This window comes from Ammospiza nelsoni, chromosome 16 (genome assembly GCF_027579445.1).
Source record: "Ammospiza nelsoni isolate bAmmNel1 chromosome 16, bAmmNel1.pri, whole genome shotgun sequence".
Lineage (NCBI taxonomy): Eukaryota > Metazoa > Chordata > Aves > Passeriformes > Passerellidae > Ammospiza > Ammospiza nelsoni.
In genome coordinates, this window is record NC_080648.1 from 6013721 (window position 1) to 6031829 (window position 18109).

Sequence of the window (18109 nt, forward strand, 5' to 3'; positions counted from 1 at the left end):
TGGGGGGAAAATATGGTGAAAAGTATCAGTATAAAAACCAAAAAACCTAGAAAAAACCCTTTAATATAAAATATCAGGGAACTGACCAAAGTCAGAAAAAGCACAGTGATGTGCTACCTCCTTTGCTCTTCACCATGTAGAATTGTTTATCTTCATGATGCTGACTGTGAACTCCTCAGAATTCTGTCCAAATCCTCCACCTCAGCTCCAGCCTTCAAGCTGAAGCACTGCAGTACTGGCTGTTCCCAGAGTGTTTTCTCAGGATCTTTAGCAAAACAGCTGGACTGATGGTAACACAGAAAACACTGATTATTAATGTCTGCCTACTGTGGTTATAGGGCAGGCTCCTAACATTTATCACAAGTCTCTTAATATTTTTTCCTTTAAAAAACCTCTAAAACTCCCACATAGCTGTAATCACACTAGACTGTCTTCATCTGTCCTGCTACCTAGAAAAGCGAAACAAAATTAATTAATTCAAACCACACAAAAAAAATAAAATTAAAACATATGAGAAATTCTGCTTTAAATGAATAGAAACCTTCATTTGGAAAGATTAGATGGCACTCTGTCACCCACAAGAGCTGATGCTGGACTCCATTATGTAAAAAGTGTCCTTATTGCTGTGAAGGACATTTAGCCCACAAATAGGGAATCTTCAGGGGACAGGACAGGGAGTCCTGATTGAGACAGAGGACACACTTGGAGTGTGATTCAATCCCAAAATGTAGGACTAGACTGAATATGCATACCCATCTTCAAATACTCTCAGGGAAGTCAAATTATAGGTTAAGAAATAAAGTATCTGAAAGAATTAAATCTGGCTAAGTATCACAACAGAAGTGGTCTTGAAATATGCAGTAATTATCCAGAAAATTAGAACTGGCAAATGAATATAGATGATTGAGACTCAAGGAGCCTTTGAGAAGCTGCCCAGGGATATATTGACAGGACTGGGCACATAAGGATTATTATTTCACTATTTAATACTGAAAATGTAGAGAACTCTGTGAAAGAAGGAAACTGATTTACATACATTATTAGCTTCAGAAATGCAGCTTGGGAAGTTTGCTGTACTAAAAGAGGCTTTAAAGTGAACCAGAATTTATATAGATATTAACTTTCAGAACTTACTCTCTGAATTGCTCTGGGCTGTTTTTGCAGAGCAGCATCCCCAGCACGCATGGGGAGCAGCTGGTTGGGATGGCAGATTCCTCCTTCCCTCACAGATGTGGTGTTCCATTGCTGCCCCAAACCTGGAACTCCTTGGACTCCTCTTTCCTTTGCCCCTCTGGTCAGAGTCCTAACCTTGACCCAATCCTTCCTGCCCCACACCAAACAAAACTGATCAGAAAAAAACTTCTGAACACAGGAGTCAGTGATGTTTCACTGAGCAAAACAATCTTAAATAGGAAAAAAAATAAAAGAACCACAAAAAAACAAACTCCAGTCACTTAGGCAATTACAGCCATCCCTTGTTTTGTCCATATCCACACTGTGTAATATAGCTGGAGGGTACAGCATTATGTGGGAGGTATAAATAGCACATGGCTCCTTAAAATAATTCCCCTCCTAAAGAAAACTGGAAAGAGGAGTAACTTCACTGTAATTCATCTCATTTCAAGTTTACTAAATATAAGTCTTCTGTGGAAAATTGATAAACCTATTTATCTAGTGCCACTCAAGTTAAAAAAACAAAATAAATTCCCCCAGGAATCACGATTACTCATTCTTACAACTCAGCATCTGAGGAAACAGAAGCTATATTTTCACTCTTGAACGCTAATTTGATGCTGAGAAAAGTCCCTTAACCATTTGTGTGAAAAAATCCAACTGCTACCTTTCAATATTTCTGAATGACAGTCATGGCTCTGAGCAAACAAATGATGCTCACATATTGTGCCTTGCCTACAGGCATGTTGCTGTAATGGAATGATTTTATGCCTTTTTACAAGATGCTGTCTCAGTTTCAACAGGGCAAACAAGGCAAGGAAGTTTTGGTTTCCATGGGCTCCTTGGACTTTCAGGCAAACACAATTTCACCCACTCAGTGATGATCTTCTCCCATCAGCAACGTGCTACTGAGAAGCCTGAATGACTCCAACAGTCAGCAGTTCCTGAGATATTTATAACAACTTCAGAAACCACAAAAGTCATCCTTTCCACTGAATAGCTGCTCAGCTGCAAGAGAGATGCTATTTGAAGGACCTCAATAATACTAGCATGCTTCTTAATAAAATGAAAACTAAAAAACTACAAAGCATCTTCTTCCATCTCAGCCTTTAGGAAGTCAAGCTTGATAAGTTCATCTTTTTTATTTCATTTACCCAGATTGCTGCATTATGCATTTGGGAGCCCAGAGAAAATATCAAAGGACAGAAGGTGTAAATATGAGTTGGTATTGCATCTAAATACAGTCTGATGTGCTCTGGGGATGAACTGTACTTGTGATACATTCCAGGAATCATGTATCTTAGAGTCCAGCTTATGTAAATCTCTCTTTCAGACCTGAGCACAGATGGACAATCACTGTGCAAGCACAGAGTAATGAACAAACAATACATACAAGTCTCAGGATCTTACTCACATTCAATTTTAGAGCAGGTGCCTCCAGGAGCCAGCATGGAATACACTAGCAACTTTGTAGTGGCTACAGCTCCTTCTGGCACTTTATTCACAAATAAAATGCCTCTTCCTCTGACACCTGTGCTGTTCTGCTGCACAGTCCTGAGCTCCAGAAACTTGTGGTTATTCTCAGGGTAAGGAATGAGTTTGTACATCACTACAGTGTAAGTGGTGCTGATGAAATGTAAGAAACCCAAATGGACACCAGGGAAACAGCCCTGTTTTAGCACAAGGTTGTTCCAACTACTGTTTCAATCTACACATACCTCTTTTGCCAGTTTTCTCCATAAGGCCACATTTTTGCCATTTCTTTACACAATCAAAAGGAGCAATACCACATAGAAGCAGTGCCTCTTCCAAAAATCAGTGGGTTTAGCACATGAACATGGAAAATCACAGCAATGCACCCTCTGATGACAAAGAGAAGCACATAATGGGGGACAATTATTTGGGCTTGGAAAAACATTTAAAGCTACTTCACATGGACAGGAGTCCTACTGCAAGCTGAAAAATGGAGTTAGCTTTAAGAACAATGATAACAAGCCTTTGAGAGCAGGTAGCTTTAGGAAAAGACAAGTTCTTCAAGGTACTTCCATCTCCCCAGTATCATCACATCTTTCTTTTATGGGCTTGGCCTAATCTGATGTTCTTTAACCGTAAGAGAGACAAAATAGAAATTGAAAAAATGGTCCTCTGCTTTTACCAGAGATAGTGTTTGTTGTTCACAGATGGTTCAGATTTCAGCATGGTCTCTGTGGTGCTACCAACAGCTTTTGAGGTGTTGAAGAACTTTGATGAGAGGTCTGTGAGCCAAAGACTGAACAGGCAAGTGGACAAACAGCTGCTCACAAGAAACCTCTCACTTGATTTGAGAGGCAGAGCTTCAGCCTTCCTGAATCATTGCCAATCATCCCCTGAGCGTCTTACAGGAAGAGTGTAGAGAGGAGAGTCAGCGATTTCAGATGCTACAGAGAGGCTGAACAAATAGATAAAAGTACTTCCCTTATCACTGCCAAGGAAGGAGAGTGTCATAGGACTTGTAAAAGCTTAAATTAAGCAGAAAGTTGTTTTTAACCTGTGTGAAATATAAGGAAATTAAAAGCAAAGAAAAAAGTTAATTTTCAGGTTGCTCCTATAGTATCTGACAGAAGCCATTCAACTCTGCCAGGAGCTTCTGCAAAACATCACAAAAGAACATTTTATGTATAAATACCACCCAAACAAAAAACCCCAAACACCACCACCAACAAAATTTTGCTTATTAATTAGATTTTCTCTCCTTTGACCTAAGGAATGGAGCTTAGGAAGCATCTTTTATAACTTACTACTTAAGAACTAAGTGAAGAAATTTTTATAATATAAGAGAGTAAAAAATGAATAATATATTTCAAAACTCATTAGTTATGGGATAATTTATTTTCAAAAAGCTCTATTTGATCTTATATATACATCTGAAACCTTTCCTATCCATTTTCCATCTGAAGGGGAATTCCATCCTGCCTGAGTAGGACGTGACACTTCAACATCACATTAACAATCAATTCAAACCCATTGCCTTTGACAAGCTGACAGATTCCTTGAAAAGAACAGTGTGCAGAGCATAAACACAAAGCACATCCCACGAAATATTTAGAAAATGTAATGACACTTAAACAGCCACCTCCACGTCACGTTACACGTGTGACAGCAGGCATTCACTGCAGCACTGGGGCTCATTGGCCAGACTCAGGCTGAGCTTTATAAATGAAGTATTGACTAGAAAAAGCAGTGTGTACCTTGATGTAATTATGCACTAATCAGTGAAGTATGCAAGTATTTGTAATTAGGAAGATTATTAATTGTACTGTATTAAATGATACTGTACATGATACTGTACATGAGGAAAGGTACCAGTCTCTGGTGTGATGAATTTAGAGGAAGCTTTTGGTAACATTTTTCATTTTGACAGGCAAGACAAAATAAATCCAGAGTATGGATTTCCATGATCTATGCTTCAGTTTACAAGGGAAAAGTAAAAGTAAAATACTTGGGTTTTGTTTCACTTTATTGAATTTAGTTAAACACCAAGTACAGGCAAACCTGCAAACCTCCCTGCAAAGGTTTTATCATTCATCAGCCACACACAATGCATTTAGTACCAAGCTGGATTGGCTTTATCAGACACAGATCTCTTTTATAGAAAAGAATAAAAAGGCATTATTCTAACTCAGTTATGGTTTGAACAAAGGTGCTGCTGCTTGCTTACCTGGGTGACCTATATCATCTAAGTTTTCTTTTATAAAACTAATAATTGACAAGCTGAATAATGTGCTGTAATGGAGTTCTTGTTAAACAGTTTCATCATTTCTCTACTAGATGGAAAGGCTTATGTTTAAATAATAATTGAAAAATCTTGTGGTTATTTTGAGAGGTTTTTTTTTCAAAGCTCTCCATGTTGTGACCTTCACACAGTGATGTAGATACAGCTGCAGGCAAAAGCTCTTTCCTTAGAATTCAGGAAAAAGGAAGATCCCAGCTAACCTCAGCAGTTTCTGCACCCAGCTGCTGCAGTATTTTCCTGATAGCCTTAATTCACCAGCCCATATTTCTGTTTTCCTCAGTTTCCTGGCTAAATACTGGACTTCAATTCCTCGGTCTCAATTCCTGATTGCCTTAGTTCATTTGATTATGAGGGGGTCATTCATATTATCCAAAAAAAACATCATGAAGAGAGACTGCAAACAGGATACAGGTCCATCAGGCTCTTGAATGGTATAGGGACAAAAAGCCCAGTGATGCTGTGCCAGAGCAGGGCACAGAATGTGGGACTGGTGTCACCTCAGAGGAAATGGAAAATTTTCCAGGTGCTGAAGCCCTGACTGATGTCAATGGGGGAGAACAGCATGGACATTCATGGTGTAAGTCTCACCTCACCATATACAGGAGGATTTTTTATTTTGGTTCGAGATTTTTGTGGGCTTTAATGGGTTTTCTGCTTGTTTGTTTTAGCATTCCATCCATTCCTCCTGTAATCATGAGTGCTAGAAACACCTCTAACTCTGGGAGAATGAAACCCAAGATCCTGTTGTACATCTCCCAAGTCAACACTGACCTGAATAGAAAATCTAAAGGCTGCCCAAGTGCTCAATGCCAGCTTTGAGCAACTCAATATCAAAATGGCATTTGGGTTTACTCTTGTAGGCCACCAAAGCAGAGCTGTCTTGCCACATCTCCATCCTTAATCTCTAGAATACCATCAAGCACTCTGTTCCAGATAGTATTTATTGGGCTCTTTCAATATACACCAGACAGCAGAGCAGTAATTCATCACATCATCCTGCCAACCTACACTACAGTCTTGCTGGGTTATATTAAAATTGCAACAAATGTTTAAGCTTTTTAATACTGTCATTTCATATTCCTGTCTTACACAAGGCTTTAAAGTTTACCAGCACCACATATCCACTTTTTGTCCTTAACCCCATCATCTAGACTCTCTCTGCACTGAATACATAAGCCATTTACCTGGACCAAATTGAGTTTATGTGTAGTTAAGTCTTTAAAAGTCATTCCTGCTAGTCAATTCCCTCATTAGGAAACCACTTCCTATCAGAAGTGCCCTCAGGTTTTGAGAGCACATCAAAATTGGATCCACTTAAGCAACCGAGCTTTGATACTGAGCTTAATGACTTTCTAAATTTGTCATTTACAAAGTACTTTACAAGCCTTCCTGAAGAAGAGCTGAAGCCTGCCCATGCAGGAGCTCACCTCCCCAGCTCTCCTCCTGCAGGAGCCTCGGTGATGTGTGACGTGTGCAATGCCATTTTCTCAGTGTATGACATTTCATTTCAATCCCATCATTTCCTTGGGACCATCTGGCCACTTTCTCAGCTAGGAGCAGATCTCACAGCTGTGACAGCTCTTCCTCTCTCAGATCAGTGCCTCCTGTTGTTCCCAAGCTACCTGGGTCGCTCCAGGAGAGAAACAGATACAACATTCCCAGACAGCTCTCCCTACAGAAAGCAGCACTCCACTATGCCATACAGAGCGAATCTGCATCTCCCCTGCTGTTCCTTGTACCCAAAATATCGATATTCTATCCCAAAATATCGATATTCTAAACCAAAATTACAAGGGCATATTTTGTTTCCCACATAGACACAGTTGACGATGACACAGACCTGCTCCAACTGCATCACCACTATTTAAACATCCCCTTTTAACAAGGAAAGTATTTCCTGTTGGTGAAAGTGAATATTTCTTGGTGAGGAACTTTAAGCATCTCCCACTTGTTTAACCCAAACAGAATTCTGGGACTAACAGCATAAAAAGCTTTTACTTTCTACTCCCTTACAACTCAGACACATTAGCATGCATACGACAAACCCAAAATAGTCTCAAGAGTAGAACCACAGTGTTGCTATAATCTTTCCTGCAAATTATGAAGTGTGAAATAGAAAGCTGAAAAAAAAATTAAAAATGAAATATTGATAACAACATGTCAAAATTACAACAGTAAAAGCAAGAAAATAAACTCCTTGGCTGTCATCTGTCTGGTGCCTTTTGTAAACTTCTCTGATGCAGTCACATATTTTCTATTGTAATTCCAAGTTTACTATTCAACAACACCCCAGGCAAAGCTCAGATTATACTGCTCATAAAATTGAAACAATGATAAACTATGAGGTCAGTTTCAATTATGAGGTGGGTTAGGTTTTGATTTTAAAGTTTACAAATGCATTTGAGAAGTTACTGTAGGAAATTGACATTGAAAATTTCACACCAGGGAAAAAAAAGAAAAAAAAGAAAATGTACCTTATTTTTCATGAGATTCAATCAGAAGCACAACACAAATACAGTTTATTATATTTTACCTTATAATTTTTCCAATTTTTTTTTCTTTATTCATGGTACCCTTTCATTTAGTAAGTGATATGCACATAAGGTATTGTCTGATACCCAACTTTTAGTTACTGCAATAAAAAGCACCACCAAAGCAATATGGAAAAAATAATCACAGTCATTGCCACCAGTACATCTAAAATAGCAAACACTGATGGATATTGAACCTGAAAATATCAGTGCAGCACATTATCTATCCATTATATACAATAGTGAGACTAGTAGGAAAAGTGCCAAGGGAACAGCCAACTACCCCAAAAAATGTTACCAACAACATTTCTAAATTTTCTCTTTTACAACAGGAGAATAGCAGGATCTAGAGTCACATCAACCTGAAAATCCTCCTTCTGGGTTCACTTGGGGCCAACGAGTTCATTTCAGGACTCAAACCAAGATTTGCCCTGAGTTTACATCCTACTGTTCCATCCTCCTTTGCTCTACCTAAGATTATCTCTTCTCTTCTCTGTTATTGGTCTGTTCAGCTTTTCACTCCCATCTGCCTTATGTCACTTGAATTTCACTGCTTTCCTAACAGCCTGTAACTGGTCATTCAACAACAGTGTAGGCAGGAAAAGAGAAAATTGCAGATCTGTTGCAAGAAGATTCTGTACATAAATGCTCCTTAAGTATGATCATTCCGTTTTCATGGATTTTTAAACCAAAAGTTACCTTATTTTCCAAAGTTTTATATTTTTCAGAAGAACATAATTTTCAGTTCAACTTTAAAAAAAAACCAAAAGCAGAAGAAACCAACCCCGAAAGAGCAGTTGCTTCAAGGTCACAACTTAAACATGAGCAGTCCCTAAGCTTTACTCTGGAAATAGAAATACTGTAGGCTTAGAAAAGAACATTGCAACTGATGAAAAAAGAAATCGTTTTGAGAAGTTTGCCATGATGTTTCAGAATAAATAGTTACAAGATTTAATCAAAGAAAAAAAATAAGCATTGAGGAGCAGTGCTGTATCCCCTGTAGCTCACACCTTGCATCCCCCACAGGTGATTCTCTCTCCAAAGCTGGCACATGACATTAGAGGTGATCTGTATTTTTAACCGGCTTTTTACATTTGCATGCATCCAAAATAATTAATTTATTTAAATCTCACAACCCAGTAAATCACATGGAGTACCAATCTGCTGACAGATTTGTGTAACAAATTCAGAATTGATCTGTCTAAAGAAGAGATGGCCACATCTAAACAGCAGCAAAAACAAGATACACTAAGAATTTAGAGCCGAATCAGACTTCTGAAAATATAACTGGTTTTAAAAGATCAGTAAGGTGTTTTGTTAGGAAGAATTTCAGTATACTAAGTAAAACATGGAACTTAATGAGCTTCTGTTATTTCAATTTATCTATAAGCATTCCAAGTCTGCTAATATTTCAAGGTTCACAGCATTCTGGTTTATGATAAAATTAAATCATACAAAACCTACAAGCAGAGAAAACGGTCACAAGCTCTGTGGATGGATTTGAATGGGAGCAATTTTTAGAAATTAAGCTTCCTCTGTGCTACTTGGAGATGACAAAATAGATTTATTGATACAAAAAAAATTGCGAGAGGTATGGCTTTTCGTTTGGGGTTTTTTGAAAGTTTAAATTGTGATAGGATCTCAATATTTAAAAAACATAGTAATCTTTTAGAGTTGAACTATTCTTTCATAACCCTTGAGCTGTATCAGGGAAAAAGCTTTAACAGTACTTTCAATAAATTCAGAGGTGTGAGCATCATGAGTTCCCTCTAATATTGCTAGGCATAAATGGGTAAAGCCTCATACCAAGTAATGTCTTGCTTAATGCTGGTATCCTGCAAATGTGAAACCATATCAGAGTACAAATTTCTCTTGAAATATAGATTCTTGTTACTTCCTCTCAGGATGAACACCTAGCAGGTTATTGATCTGCTTCTGAAGGACACAGTGTTTATTATGTAGAAAACCACTGCTGGGCACAAGTGTGAGAAATTAATGATGGTTTTGTAAGTGTCCACACTGTGGTGCTGAACCAGTGGGGCAACTGTCAATCTATATGATAATGTATCCCAAAACTTCATAAAATCAGTGATGTGAAGAAGCATTGATTTTTGAGCTAACCAGGGTTTGTGAGAGAGTAAGGCTAAAAAGTTTACTGAAGTTAACACCTCTGTGTACACAACAGTTGCTTCAAACTTGTGTGATGTTTTTTTAAAACAACCAAACTCACAGAAACACTTCTCACAGAAACCCAAAATGAATTCCACATATGGGTTTATTACCTGCTTGCTGTTTGATCATGTTGTTCTTTCTCCTATTAATATCATTGCTAGAAACATGAAAAATGGATTCACTGCACTGTATTTTCAATTACTAAATAATTCACTTATTATGGGGAGGAAAATGAAAAACAAGTGAACAGACTCATTCTTTTATCAGTCTGTGACAGTGTGTATAAAAGTGGGTTCTGAGATCATTATGTTTTCTTAGACAAAAGGTGTGACACACTGCTGCCACTGAAATGGAGACAACCACCTGCACAGAAGTGAATTCCTGCTACAGCACTGAAGCCCAATCATTTCATAATGCCAGAATTCTTAGTCAGGTTTTTAATTTGCAATTACGCTCAGAAGCCTTAACAAAACTGTACTAAAATCAATAGAAGTTGTCATATTTTCTGTGAATGGTATTATTAAAAGGAAAAATCAATTAACCAGTTACAGATTCTTTTCAAAACATGGGCTTCCTTGTACAAACCATTATTAGTAAATGCACATTCCCTCCTTAGTTTTGATGGAGAAATGTATCCTGCTATGCCAATGGAGAGGATATATTACTTGAAGATTCAATTGAAATCAACAAAAAAGACTGTTGTTACAAACAAAATCAATTGCACTTTGCTGAACTTCTTCCTATCAACATATAAACTGTTATTTTGCCCTGTTTGCTTTGACAAGCAGCTGCTTGTGTTTCCAGAGCCTGGCACACCCACTCTGCTGAAACCACAACAACTGTCAGTGCGTACAGGGAGGAGCCCAACAAAAGCACCTACAAAAATGCTCTTCTGAGAGGCACCCAACATGTATCAAACAGAATTTTACCCCAATATGCTTAGAGAGAGCTGGTGTCATGCTGCTGGAACAGTGCTCCCAGTGTTGATGATGTTAAGGAGGTTCCTCTTCACCTCCTCAGAATGACAAGATCCAAACCCCTTTGCTTCTGTTTTAACTAAGCTGAGTTCACACTTTCATCACCCTATAGATGGAGGACAAATTCCTGCAAATCCTTTTGTACTATTTTCTGTCTTGAGTTCTTGAAACCTATGTGAGCCCAGAAAATTCTCCAGGTAAGAACTTGAGGGTGACCCACACCAAGGATGTGAATTTGGATGTGTGCACCTGACAGGACAGTGCCGAACACAGGATACTCAGACTCTGCTTCTACTGCCAAGCTGTTTGGTCACAAGTGACTGGTGCTGTGCCCAAAGTTTAATTTCTGTGACTCTAAACCACACTAAACACAAATGTTCTGCCTCAGCCCAATGCACAGATTTGCTTTCCAAAATCTCCCCCAATACCAGTAATAAAAGAGCAAAAGAATTGTTTTTACAACTTCAAAACCATGGAAAAAATACCTAAAATTAAATCTGATTGTTACGAATTAGCATCATTGTTAAAGCTGTCAGCATATTGTGGACTATTAATATTACTTCAAGCTGTGTAGAAAAATCACATATAAAAACTATTTCTCTTTGGAAATTTCTTTCTGCTTCTCATCATTAAGTTTAATTTAAAATACTCGGAGCACAAACTTCTGTGACAGATTATGGCATGAAAAGTAAATTGTAAGATCAAACATAATATCTATCATATGATGCACATATACTAGTTTCCTGATAGTGATGCTAAAAAACCCAAAACTATTGTAAATGCAGGCAACCCCAACAAGGGGAGAGAATGATGAGGAGGAATCCATCTTATCAGAAGGCTAACTTATTACTTTATAATACTATATTACATTAAAGAATACTATACTATACTAAAAAATACAGAAAAGATACTGAGTGCTAAAAAGGTAATGAAAACTTGTGACTCTTTCCAGAATCCCAACACAGCTTGGCCCTGATTGGCCAAAGAGTCAAAACAACTCACACCAGAGTCCAATGAAACAATCACCTGTGGGTGAACAATCCCCAAACACATTCCACAGGAGCACAACACACGAGAAGCAAATGAGCTAAGAATTGTTTTTCTTTTCTCTGAGGCCTCTCTCTCTGCCTTTCAGCCTCCCAGGAGAAAAATCCCGGGTGAAGGGATCATGTTCAAAGAATGTGAATACCACCCAAAACACGTTAAAAACCAGCTTTAGTCAAACTGAGAAAGTGCAAACTTCACCTTGGAAAGCAGAGTGGAGCATTTTTAAGAAGGTTAGGAATAGCAATTAGGAATACACTGAAGTAAATCCCTACCGTTCTCCTCGTCTGACTTGTTGTCGTTGTCGGAGTCGGTGAGCGTGAGCGCCGAGTTCTCGCGGCTGGACAGGCCAGAGCTCCTCCTGGATTTGATGCCTCTGCCCCAGAGCCTGATGGCGTGCTCTGGGGACATCCCTCCCTCCGTGTCCGAGTCGTTGTCGGAGCCCGTGCTCAGGGAATAGCCCTGGTGCAGGATCCCTATGTCCGAGCAGTACCCGCTCCGGTGCGGAGACGGCTCGCAGATCCCCAGCTCTGCAAGGGTGAAGTTTGTTCCTAGAAAAAACAAATAAATAAAAAAAAATTAAGTCATTTAAAAAGCTAGGGGATTTATTTTTAGCTTGAAAATATCAGATCTCTTTTTAATTTTGCTCAGTTCTGGTGTATACCAATGAGTTACTTACAGAAATCTTTGGTGCAATGGTATAGCAAGACTTAACCTTGAAAATATCGAATGTAACTAAAATGGATGAAATATAAAAAACATAGGTAGGAAAGGTCTCTAAATTCTAGGCTACTCTTTTGGCCCCAAATAATTAATCATTTAATATAAATCTCATGACAAGTGCTAATGACACAACCTGCTTTACTGTGTATGTAACCTCATATTTGTAGAACAAAGCATGAGCTTTTGATTACTCAAAACGAGAATTTTTTAAAACGAAGCTCATTTTCACATACACAAATCATTCACAGAGATAGTGAAAGAATGCATCTTTTTCAGTGAGGAAACATGGAACTTTGCCACCAATTTTCTATTTACATTTACTGAAACTGGCAATTTAATATCTGGTAAAGAAACCAAGATAGACCTTACATTGTAACTGTTTTCTTTTTCCCCCATATTCCAGAAGAAAGAATGAATCGATACCAAAATCAGGAGGTCATTTTGGTTTAAAGGCAAAACTTTCTGAGACAATGTCAAAACACGTGACCTTTAGCAGTTAATAACGACTCAGTGGACAAAATCTTATACATTTTTAAAGCACTCAGAGTCCCCCAGGGTTCTCACAAAGTCCAGAGTTACTGCCTGATTTCTGCTTATGTACTTGTTTCCTACAGTAATGAACAGGGCAGTAAAAAAAATAAAGGGAAATATTCACTAGTCTCTAAGGCTTTCAAAGATTTTGAAAAGCAAAGTAATTTGAACTTCATTACATTGGGTTAAAAACAAAAACCAGACTGAAGTTGCTGGCAATATTACTTCCAATTATTTAACTAATTCCTTAATTCACAGGAAAAGCAGATCTGTGGTCTGTGTTTCTAAAAGAGCAGTTTTATTTGTCCAAAAGTCATTTCTATTTTTTTCCTTTTCCTCTACGTATTTGTTAGAATGAAGCTACATGATGGAAGTTCCTACACTAAATAAAACACACAAATAAGTGTCTTCTATTAATAAAGAAGGTAACTAGTTTTTTTTTTTTTAAGTATTAGGACTTCTTTCTCAGATTAGCCATGAAAGCTCAGAGTTTTGAATCCATCTGGTTCCCCTTTCTGTATCAGCCCTCTCCAGTCTCATACTGAACTGCCAAAGCACATTTTGGATAAGGGGTGTGTGCACACATGTAAAATGTGAAACTAGGGCCCAGTTTAAATTTATTCCTGAAGGTCATCAGTTAAAGGAAGGGGATGGATTTCTTGTGGAAGCCTGACCTATGTCTTCAGCCATCGGTGACCAGGCTTGGACATGGCTCTGTCACCCTGAGGTCAAACAGCCCCACAGTGACACCAGCACCAGGGGAAGAATTCTCACCAGACAATGCTTCCCAAGGAATGGAACATTTAGTGGCTACGTGTAAAAAGAACATAGAAAAATATTACATTAAAAAGGCCAGCTCCAAATTAACCCAAACCCTTCTAGTTTGGAGCATATTTTATCTACCTTCTAATATTTAATGTAGCAATCAGAAATTTAGTGGTTTAGTCAAAAGGAGGGAACTCAACAGTCCTAAAAATGAGCTTTTCAAGTGCACTGCAGTCTAGAGATTTTTTGCTTGTTGTTGTCTTTTTGTCTTTTTTTTTTAATAAGTGAAGAGTTCTAGCACGACAGATAAAGTTACTCTTAAGGAAAATGCAAACTTTAATCATGTGCTATTTCAGTGGAAGACATTTAACAAAACCAGTTGGATTGATTAGTTTTGCTTCAGCCATATAGGCAAACTAAGGTTAGACTTATTAATAAAAAGGTCAAAATAGAACCAAAATGAATATAAAAAGTGGACTGAACTCAATCATAGTAGCCCACCTCAGGTAGAATAACGTTGACATTAGATACACGTTAAAATTACTAAACTCATAATGAAAATGAAGTTTTTCAAATTTTCTTGTTTGCTGGTGGCATGTCTAAATTATGAATATATTAGCTAAATTAAGCTGTTGTACATACACAGTAAACATTTTGATGATATTCTGTAAATTTTAACAGCCCTTACAAGCGCAGATGATTTCACTTTGATTAGCATCCTGTTCTTACTTTGTCTGAGGAAAATGGCATAGGCACTGAAATACACTATTCACAGAACTCATTCACCCATTTGAGTTTTATTATATGGGAACTTGGCATTTTCCAGTAACTGACAAAATTTTTAAAAAAGTGAGAAGTAGATCATATCAACAGCACAAATGGAATCAGCCTCTGAACCTCTGGGAAAGGATTTTCTATGCTGCTTCTCAGAAATCCCTTTATAGTCTTATGACCTGATGGTAGACATGAAATATTCTAGAAATTTCCCCATCAAGTAAAGACATGTTATTTGCTGGTAGATTTTAAATTAGTTTTATATACTAACTTGCGTCATTTGCTTCTGCAAAATATTATTTGAGACTTTTCTGTAAGGCAGCATATAATGACAGAATAACTTGTCCTTGGATAATCATTTTTTAACATCTACATACATACATATATAAAAGAGGTTTTCAGATATGTATTTCACATCTAAGAATATAGAAATGTATCTCTATAATTCCTGATACTTTCCTAACCCTTAATTTACTGTAAAATCTGAGAAAAGGAAGATAAAAATACTACTGTTATATTCTTTAGACATTTTCTTATTCTGGCCCATGTTCTCCTACATGCCCTGTTTACTAAAATGAAACTGCCCACACATGTCCTGAATGACACATGAACTGCTTCCATAACATTTTTCTCTCATTTACTCGGCCATTATTGCACATTAAGGTACTAACGCCATCAGATGACCACCAGCAGACCTTGCATATTCACCCTTGTATATTCACATAGAGGATAAATAAAATCTGGATGCACAGAAATAATTTGTCCAGTAATCCACAGAATAAGCTGAGTTGGAAGGGGACCATTGAGTCTGACTCCTGGCCATGCACAGGACAGCCCAACCTTCACACCCTGTGCCTGGGAGCATTGTCCAAACACCTCCTGAACTCTGTCAGGCTGGTGCTGTGACCTCTTGTGCCCAAACATCTCCTGGGTGAAGAATCTTTTTCTAATGTTCAACCTAAACCTCCTGACACAACTTCAGGCCATTCCCTCGGGTCCTGTCACAGGTCACCCTAGAGAAGAGATCAGTGTCTGCCCCTCCTTTCCCCTCATGAGAAAGGGGACCTTCTGTACCCTGCTGTACATGGAATGAGGTCTCTCCTCATTCCCCTCTTCTACAATTCTACAGATCAAGTGCCCTCAGCAGCTCCTCTCATGGCTTCCCCTCAAAGCCCTTCCCCATCCTGGCTGCCCCCTTTGGGCATCCTAATCTTACTTTGCAGATGAAGTATAGTCTTACAAAAGATGAAAAAATACCTAAGCCATTCCATGTCCACTCAGCCCAGAATATTCCATGTGGAATCCTGATGACAAAGTTCAGCAGGAACAGCCCAGCCCTTGTGCCCCAGTGCCAGCACAAACCACAGCACTCATGGACTGGAGAGAGGAAAGGCAGGCACAGCCCAGCTTGGGGTAGAGGTTTAGTGTCTCCTTCAAGGATTTATCATCTGATAGTGGGAGCCCAGGCATAGCAAGAACTTGTAGGGGACAAGCAGGGCAGCAGTCCCACTGCCTGCCATGCCCTGGCCAGGCACACTGCTCTGCTGTGTGCCCACAGACAGAATGCTGGGCCACAGGCCAAACTGCACTGCCAGCATGAGCAGGCAGGCAAGGGTTGGCTTCTTACAGCCTGAGACACCACCCCCTACACCTGGGGCTTGCAGGGAGCTGAGAGGAACTAAATTGCCCCTCCCTGAAATGTCACCTGCAAAGCAGGACTGAAATGTGCAGGCAGAATCCATTCTTGCACACTAAAAGCTTTTTTTCATATTCTTGTAGCATCTACTACTTTGCTGGTGACACTAAGAGAAAAGAGATAGATAACATCAGATCCTTAGTGGTGGAAAAGAAAGAAACTCCTTTGCCTTGAACAACACAGCACCAAAAATAGAAATTCACAAGGTTTTTGCTTTTTCACATGAAACAGAGCTTAGCAGTCTCCATCCTCAGTCCCTTCATGCCCTCCTGCAGAAACCACTAGATGATTTTCATTAAAGGAAGGCAGTTAAACCCAGCTGCTCCCTTAAGGTGAACATAATCTCTCATACAAAAACGGATCAGCAGTGTTCTAGTTTAGCAGTGTAATATAATGTTATGTACTTGATCATCATTGCCCATAATCTACACGCTGTGAATAGTCTCTCAATAGAATAGATGTTTTCCTTTAAATGAGGACATGACTTCTATTATCTCTTTAGTGCACTTCCTTGTACAGAAATTTACTGTTTCAGTTATTTAGGATATAAACACTTAGTAACAGGGTGTTGAATTCAATGATGTACTACTGTACTCATTATCCCTGCTAAGCCTAGAAAGCATCACCATTTAAGCAAAGGTTACTTTCACCTAACCCCTAGGCAAAGGTCTCATTTGGCTGATCACAAACTGCATGAATTGCCCTTCTGAAGATTAATCTAATCCAGCTGTGATCGCTACAAGATGCCTCAGAGGAAGATCTCTGAAACCAGTAATGCACAGATAAGATAAATTTGCCTTCAACAGGATATCAAGTTCAAGACTGGGCTAAGTCTAAAATCAAAAGAATAAATACAACTCACAGTCTTTGCTATTACAATCAGTTACAGAAAATAAGAATAACAAATATATTGATTTAAGACATTCCATCCTTTCTCAAGTTTTTGTTATGTTCACAGCTATAATGATTTTGCTGGCAGGAGTTCCACAATTTAGGTCTAATCTCTGGAAGTGGTCTCTCTTTTTAAAAAAACCTCTGATGCACACTTAATTTTGCTCAGTTCTTTATAAATTCAGTCTGCTCTGGTCCCTTCTGCAGCAAGCTAACTAGAAGCAGCAAACAGAAATGTTTGTGCACGTTGGAATGTGTGGTTTGAATGTGAAGTTCATTTCCTGGCTTCTCCCATCAATGACAGAAGAATTCTTAAACAGTCTTTTATAAACTGCCTTGCTCCTTTCTGACTCTGAGGTGCCCAGGCTGGACTGCTTTTGGCTGGGATAGAGTTGGTTTTCTTCTCTGCAGCTGGTATGGGGCTGTGAGGGTCCAGCTATTGCTGAGCAGTTCTTACACAGGGTCAGGGTGTAAGAATTCTCTTTTCCTCCCTATCCCAGCAGCTGTATTTCCGGCATCACCTTATGGAGATGAACCTGATTTTGATGATATTCTGGCTTAGGGAAAAGTATACATGTATGGCTTTCTCCTCAATTGATGGTGTTGATTAAAGACAAAATCAGATTTGAGAAGACAAGAGGCTGGAGCTGGGTAGCAAACATGACAATTTATTATCTACCCCACACAGCCCACATTGAAATGCAACCCTTCAGGCTAACACTTTACTTTCTTAGCCCATCTTTCCAACTTTTCCAAGCTCTAAAGAATGGCAAAAGAACTACAGCTCCATTTATTATAAAGGGATGTGTTATTCCTACCATTCCTGTCCATTCTCAAACCTGAAGGAGACAGATGTTTGCAATTCTGTAAGCAATTGCTCTGCTCTCCTTCTGTGCTCTCCCCGGGTGCATTTCTCCTCCTTCTCCTTGCTGATTAAGTGCCAGCAGAAAGAAAATTCCAGGCTGAGCCTCCCCAATCATTCTCTGTCTGGCAGCAGAGGGCTGGGAAAGCCCTGCTCAGAGCTGAGCTCCTGGGCACACCTGAGAGCTCCCAGCACTTC

The 18109-nt window shown here is 38.9% G+C and overlaps 1 protein-coding gene across 1 annotated transcript in view; it reads right to left on the reverse strand.

The window, feature by feature from the left end:
- The window catches only part of TENM2 (teneurin transmembrane protein 2), a 505046-nt gene that overhangs the window by 434601 nt on the left and 52336 nt on the right, over positions 1–18109 (reverse strand). The window contains exon 3 of the mRNA XM_059483440.1: positions 11945–12220. Within this exon, the coding sequence (XP_059339423.1) occupies positions 11945–12220 (276 nt within the window). The remainder of the gene's footprint in view (positions 1–11944; positions 12221–18109) is intronic.